The sequence below is a fragment of the Guillardia theta genome (assembly GCF_000315625.1).
Source record: "Guillardia theta CCMP2712 unplaced genomic scaffold GUITHscaffold_102, whole genome shotgun sequence".
NCBI classification, from domain to species: Eukaryota; class Cryptophyceae; order Pyrenomonadales; family Geminigeraceae; genus Guillardia; species Guillardia theta.
This window is the reverse complement of record NW_005434572.1, coordinates 203,481-209,616: the sequence shown is the minus strand read 5'-3', so window position 1 is coordinate 209,616 and position 6,136 is coordinate 203,481. Positions and strand designations below refer to the sequence as shown.

The window sequence follows — 6,136 nt, the reverse complement described above, 5'->3', positions numbered from 1 at the left end:
CTCCTCACCCCTTCTCCTCCCTTCTCCTCCCTTCACTTGTCGACTTCCACCTTCACCTCAATCTACCCCTCTCTCCAGCGTATCTCCTCAAATTCTCTTGCTTCTCCATCCACTTTCACTCTCGCCCCTCTCATCTTGCTCATCCTCCCCTCAGGCCGTTGACCTCATCCGAAAGCTTCTCTGCTCCGCTCAAGATCGGCTAAAGGTGAACCTGAGGGTGAAAGATCTGAGGGGAAAAGGAGCAGCACGGACAAGGAAGACGAGGGGGAGGAGGAGGAGGAGGAGGAGGAGCGCGGAAAGAGGAGGAGGAGAATGCGAAGTCACCGAAAGACACAGGAGGAGGAGATTCGAGCTCATCCATTCTTCGAGGGTATCGACTGGGACAACCTTAGAAAATCTCCAGCACCTTTCATCCCCGAGCTCTCGGTAACTCTTTCCCCTCTCTCCCTCCCCCCCCTCTCAAGCTCCCTCCCTTCTTCCTTTCCTTCCTCGTCTCACACTTTCACGCCTACAACCAGTCCTCGTTCTCCTCGGCCACCACTCGACTCCTCGGCTCCTCCTCCTCCTCCTCCTCCTCCTCCTCCTCCTCCTCCTCCTCTCTTCCTCCTCTCACTGCTTTTCAGTCGGAGATTGATTGTCGATACTTCGATGAGTTTCCTGACACAACCAAGAACAACGGAACTATCGAGAGGTAAATCTCTCCTTGCTCCTACCCCTCCCTCCTCCTCTGTTCTGCTGCGTGTGCTGCTTCCTATCCTCTACCTTCCTTTCCCTTCCAGCAGCTTCTCCTTTCTTCTCATCATGAATTTCCCTTCCCTTTGCTTTCCTCACTTTCATCAGCACGCTCCTACTCCTTTCTCCTCTCCCCGTCTGTTCTCTCTCGGATTGGACTGACTCGGACCAGAAAACCCGCTAAGACTGCTCCTGTCCTCAACTCGCCCGACGCTCTTGCATGGTTTCCTACATTCTCCCGTTCCTCCTCTGCCTCACTGCTCACCCAGGATTGGATACTCGTGGAAGAGATTCCCTGACGCCATGCGCAAGGTCCTGTTCTCTCCTCCCCCCTTCACCACCAATTACCAATTCGTCCTCCACCTCCACCTCCTCCCGATCCTCCTCCTCCTTCACGACCACTTCCAGGAACTCCCCCTCCTCCTCCTCGTGTTTTTCCTCCTCTGTCTTCCTTTCTCATGACTCATTGAGCAGGCCAATCAGAGCGCGAGAGGAGAAGAGGAGGGAGGAGGAGCAAGTCAGGCTGCTCGAGGCCTCTGAGCGCAAGAGTCGGTAGAGGGAGAGCAGCGGAAACTTTACATAAACATGTCCATCTCCGCGATTCCGTAAGAAATGCGATCAAGTCATCTTCTGTGTTCCCCAACCAGGGTCAGTCAGGAGCAGAGAAAACGAGAGTTGACCAATAAGAAGATGGCAGGAAGACAAGGAGGAGGCAGGATCAGACAAAGAGGAGGAGCGAAGAGGAGGAGAGCGGGAGGAAAAGGAGCAGTAGGAGTGAGGGGCAGGACAGTGACAGCGGTAGCAGCAGCAGCAGCAGCAGCATGAAGTCCTTACATCGGTGGCGGGCCGGCAGGGGCATACTTAGAGTGCTGTCCGTTCCAATAAACTGAATCCTGAAAGCTATTTCCATAGGCCTGGTTGGGCGTCCACAAATCCTGCCCGAAGAGCTGACCGTTGAGCCCGTATGAGTAGGCATACTGCGCCCCCGACGCCGATCCTCCTCCCAGCTGCTGCACGACGTCAGCAGGCCTCCAGCAGGCGCGGAGAGAGGTCCCCTACCTGCATCGCGGCCTGCTGCTGTTGGTACGAGTTGGGCATGTGGTGCGGCATCACGGGTCCAGCGTCGAGCAGCCGGCCGAGCTCTGTTGCCGCATCCGCAGACAAACCCAGCTCGTTCATCATGGCGAATCGCTTCGCCTTTGCATCTCTGACAGAGAGAACCTCGTTGGTCTGCAGCGCCGTTTTCACCATCCGCCTATCGATCTCAGGGAGATTCAGCGAAGAAACAATCTGCAGACATCAGAGGTCAAGGTCAAGGCGTCTCAAGGAAAGGTCCTCACCATGTCTAGATCCGGTGCCAGCTCCTGACAGCACCGACAATCGTCAGCAAACAACATCAGCACAAGGAGAAGGGGACCGGCAGCCGGCGTTCCTGGGCGACACCTGGTGAGGCAGAAATGATGTAGGATAGCAAGAGCCCAGCCTTCTCCGACGGGACCCCAAAGTTCCCCACCAGCGCCTCTTTCGTCACGAATCTACAGGAGGCGAGGCTAGTGATGTTGTTGCGTTGAAACACTGGTGCACACTCCGATAGCCCGAGGGTGGAGAGCAACTGTTCGAGCTGAGGCTCAAGAGTCGATCCATCCTCTCCCGGAACCTGGAGTGAGCAGCAAGAGTGAGAGGCAAGGGGCAAGGGGAGACGAGGCTGACTGGATTCGAGGATGAGGATCCGCCGTGCTTATATGCTCCCTTACTCTTCTTCTTCTTCTTCGCACTGGTGGGCTTGCTCTGCTCTTGAATGGCTGCTTCCTCCTCCTCGTCAACTGTTACATACTTCTCCTCCTCGAAATATTCCGTGTCCGGCTCAGAGCTGTTGAGAGATTTCTGAATGCGGCTCCTCACCTACCATCCTTGATTACCCTTCTCACGCTCATTCGCCCAGACCGACCTCAGTTCGGAAGCCGATGGCCTTGAGATCGTTCACGGGCAACTTCTTGAGTGAGTCCAAGGAGGTGACGTTGTTCTGAACAAGATATTCTCTGCATCTTGACCTGTACAGTCGTCATCGGCCACTCTACACTCTCTCCAAGTCCTCACAGCTTCAGCTTGGCGAGAAAATCAACCAAATCCTGTTCGCATGACCTAGAATCGTGTCAGGTAGGAGGATCACTCCCTCCCTCCCTCCCTCCCTCACATGCTCGTCACTCTCGCCGACGTCAATTTTGAGTGCGCGACTCAACTAGCTCCAACTGTCAGAAGGCGACTGGCTGACCGACTTCGCAAAAGGGAATCGTCAGAGGGGTGAGAGGGAACATGAGAGAGTAACCCTATCAACACTCTATGTTGCATGATTGCTCACTGTCAAGACACGTGACTTGTACGATGAAATATCATCATATTTGCTCGTGTCTTTAGCAAGCAATGATTGATGCGACCTCAATAAAACAACCCACGGTTTCACCCAGGTCAACAACGGGAAGATAGGCATGTGACTTCTAAGGAAGGGCATGTTTGACTGACAAAATCATGACATGAGATTCAATATTTAGCTGATGGAGGTATGAGTAAGAGAACAAGGAGGGGAGGGGGGGGAGGAGGGGATTCCAGCATTGCAAACAGCGTTTTGAAGTGAAGTGAGCACAAAGAAAGCTTTTGCTTTCCGAGGACAGCATGAAGAGGAAGTAGGAGGGCAGCAAGAGCGGCAGAGCATGATCGTGCGAACAATCCATGATGTAAGTGCCAACGCGGAGGAGCATGCCGCGAAAACGCCTCTTCCCCTCCATCGTAATTTTTCCCGCCATGGTCGAGAGGCGCCAGGTCAGCCCAGCATGGATATAGTGAAGGTAAAAGTCCACAAAGAAAGGGTGGGGTAACCTGTGGATAGAGGAGGGTAGGACCTATTGATGAGGGGTGGTTTGGGGGCTAGGAGGACGAATGTGGGGGTAGGGGTCATTCACACTTTGTTGGCATCGAGGACGGGGGTGGACGAGTAAAGAAAATAAGAGGGAGTAGGGGTGGTGGGTGGTGAAATTGAGGGTAGGTAGGAGGTGGGTGGGTAGAGTTTTGTGGGACTTCTTTGCTGAGGTAGGACAAACCAAGACAACATGGGATTGAGGGGTGGGTGGTGGATACCTGCAACTCAAAATCGGTTTCATTCAGAAGCACTCGCATTCAACAATTGATTTAATTGGTCAAACCAGGGGAATCAGATGATTTAGTTTGATTCAATTCAACATTGCTTGACTATAACCCCAGAGCTCCAGTGCTCCACGGTCCCCACATAACATTAGTCTCTATGGGGTAGGGTAGTTTCATGTACCCGGCCTTTCAAGAGGCAATCTGGGTAATGAGCACGGGTACATAGCTGTGGAATGGGGCTCTGGGCGGATAAAGAATACTAGGGGGGGTGGTTGGGTGGGGGGTCTAAAAGATGTATCTGGGATAGGTGGTATTTGAGGTGCGAATAGGGGGTGATCAAGGTGGACGTTGAGGGGGTACAAAATCCTTCAAATTGAGGGGTGGTCTGAGATTGAAGAGGGGGGTGAGACCCAGCTCACAGGGTGGGGTGAATTCAAGGGAAGACCAGGGGTATGAGAAAGGAAGGTTCACCTTTCGCAGTCAGTCTTGACATCTCAGTACCGGTCTGATGCAGTAGCTGTTGATAGTAAATGAATAGGGTGGGGTCAATCGTCTAAGGGGTGGTGGTGGTAGCTGGTGCCATGCAAGATATCACTAATATTACCCCATCCTTTACCCTTACAAAGTGGGTGGGGTATATGACCCTACCCTATCACAACCTACACCAGTCATCCCGTCATGATAGGACGTCCTACAGCCATTATTTCATAGTTGGTCATACCAAGCTCCTCAACATGTACCCTACCCCCTACTCCGTCTACCCAACCACCCCTTCCTTCGGAACAACCCTCATTCCAATTCTGAGTCTGTTGACTGATCAAGATTCATGTGGAGGGTGAAAAATACCCTCATCTTTATTTTCAAAATAAATAATACAATTTGAAATAATCTTACCAAGTGGATGGAAAATTACAACCCCCACTGGGACTGAGACGTGGAGCTTTTTCAAGCGATGGCGGCGCGTGGGGGCTACAAGCTTCCCTCCCTCCGCAATGGGGCTGGCGGGGGCTCGCCGGGACCAGCTCCTGTCTCTCCCTCTCCCTCTCCTTCCTCTCGTCTTGCTAGTGGATCCCCTCACCCAAACCTTTCTTCCCCGTCCTCCATCTCGTCTGCTCCTGCTCCTCCTGCCCCTACCCCGCCTTCGGAACAAGGTCCCAGCGACGGAATGTCCCCGTCACCTTCCTCCGTCCCCCCACGTCCTTCAGCCAATGATGTTCCTGTCGCCTCACAGCCTAGCGTGGCTGAACCTGGCGGGACCAGGCCAGCCCGTCACTCTCTGCCGCAACAGGTGATCTCAAGTGCATTGTCTTGTCCTCTCCCCTGTGGCATGCCAACATTGTAATTTTCATCATCTCATTAGCATCTCAATTGCCGAGATTCTATTTCATTTCCTTTCTGCCAAGTCCTATCCATTTAGTCCCGCATTTTCACCTTTTTGTACATCTTTAACTCGATATTGAGTTCAATACTACGTGTTTGAGTTGGTTTGTATTACACTCATTATATCCCATTGCGACAATCAACCTTTCCTTCCCTTCTCGTCGTGTTACGCTCGTGCGTCCTATGCTGACTTTCTCTTGACCTTTGAGAATCCACCCATTTCCACTTCAAACATGCGTCATCTAATGGTTTTTTTGGCAGACGCCTATAGCAAGCAACTCCCTTCAACAACCACAACCAGCGCAGGCCAACAGCTCTCCTCTTAACCAGAGCACATCGGCACAGAACCAAGTGTGTGGGGTGGGCATCTTATTCACACAGGACGCAAAGGGGGAGAACAAGATTACCAAGGTCGTTCCTGGCAGTCCAGCCGCTGCGTCAGGGCGAGTGAGAGTCGGCGATATATTGGTCAAGGTGAACGGCTACAGCATCGTCGGAAAGTCTGTTAGCGAGATCGTATCGATGATCCAAGGACCTCAGGGGTCCAGGGTTGAAATCTCTTTGACCTCGTCTGAGTCCAAGTCCTGGAATGTTGTGTCTGCGCCGTTCCAAGAGTTGCCCTTCGACTACAAGAGGGACAAGTCGTCCAAGAAGACGACTACAACGAGCAAGGGGAGAGATGACATGCTTCCCGGACAGAGGATGGTGTTTGGAGGAGGGACGCTTCCTCCTGGATTCGAGCACCTGGAGAGCCTGCGCACGTCGCAGCCTTACACTCAGCCCTGCGTGAGCCTCAGGAAGGTCGTCCTGGTGCGCCATCCTCTTAAGCTTGAGGCCGCGCAGCCTGAGTAAGCCAAGCAGGATAGAAGAGGCAGGTGAATGCCAC

The 6,136-nt window shown here is 53.1% G+C and overlaps 3 protein-coding genes across 3 annotated transcripts in view; 2 read left to right on the top strand and 1 right to left on the bottom strand.

The window, feature by feature from the left end:
• GUITHDRAFT_116947 (hypothetical protein) overlaps window positions 1–1,272 on the top strand; it is a gene marked incomplete at both ends in the record, with an annotated part of 2,851 nt that extends 1,579 nt beyond the window's left edge. The window contains 5 exons of the mRNA XM_005823847.1: window positions 155–205; window positions 624–691; window positions 905–955; window positions 1,002–1,044; window positions 1,207–1,272. Of these exons, the coding sequence (XP_005823904.1) occupies window positions 155–205; window positions 624–691; window positions 905–955; window positions 1,002–1,044; window positions 1,207–1,272 (279 nt within the window). The remainder of the gene's footprint in view (window positions 1–154; window positions 206–623; window positions 692–904; window positions 956–1,001; window positions 1,045–1,206) is intronic.
• A 308-nt stretch (window positions 1,273–1,580) lies between these two features.
• Window positions 1,581–2,951, bottom strand: GUITHDRAFT_155111 (hypothetical protein; the record flags this gene model as incomplete). The annotated part of the gene is made up of 8 exons (XM_005823846.1): window positions 2,927–2,951; window positions 2,830–2,874; window positions 2,681–2,783; window positions 2,443–2,634; window positions 2,150–2,389; window positions 2,073–2,096; window positions 1,792–2,022; window positions 1,581–1,739 (listed from the first exon to the last, which is right to left on the bottom strand). Coding segments are annotated over exons 1-7 (787 nt in total), but the record flags the coding sequence as incomplete, so codon positions are not given.
• Window positions 2,952–4,862: 1,911 nt separating this feature from the next.
• Window positions 4,863–6,102, top strand: GUITHDRAFT_145418 (hypothetical protein; the record flags this gene model as incomplete). Its single annotated transcript, XM_005823845.1, has 3 exons — window positions 4,863–4,934; window positions 5,102–5,158; window positions 5,512–6,102. The coding sequence occupies 3 exons, from the start codon at window positions 4,863–4,865 to the stop codon at window positions 6,100–6,102; spliced, it is 720 nt and encodes a 239-aa protein (XP_005823902.1).
• Between the last annotated feature and the right edge of the window lie 34 nt (window positions 6,103–6,136).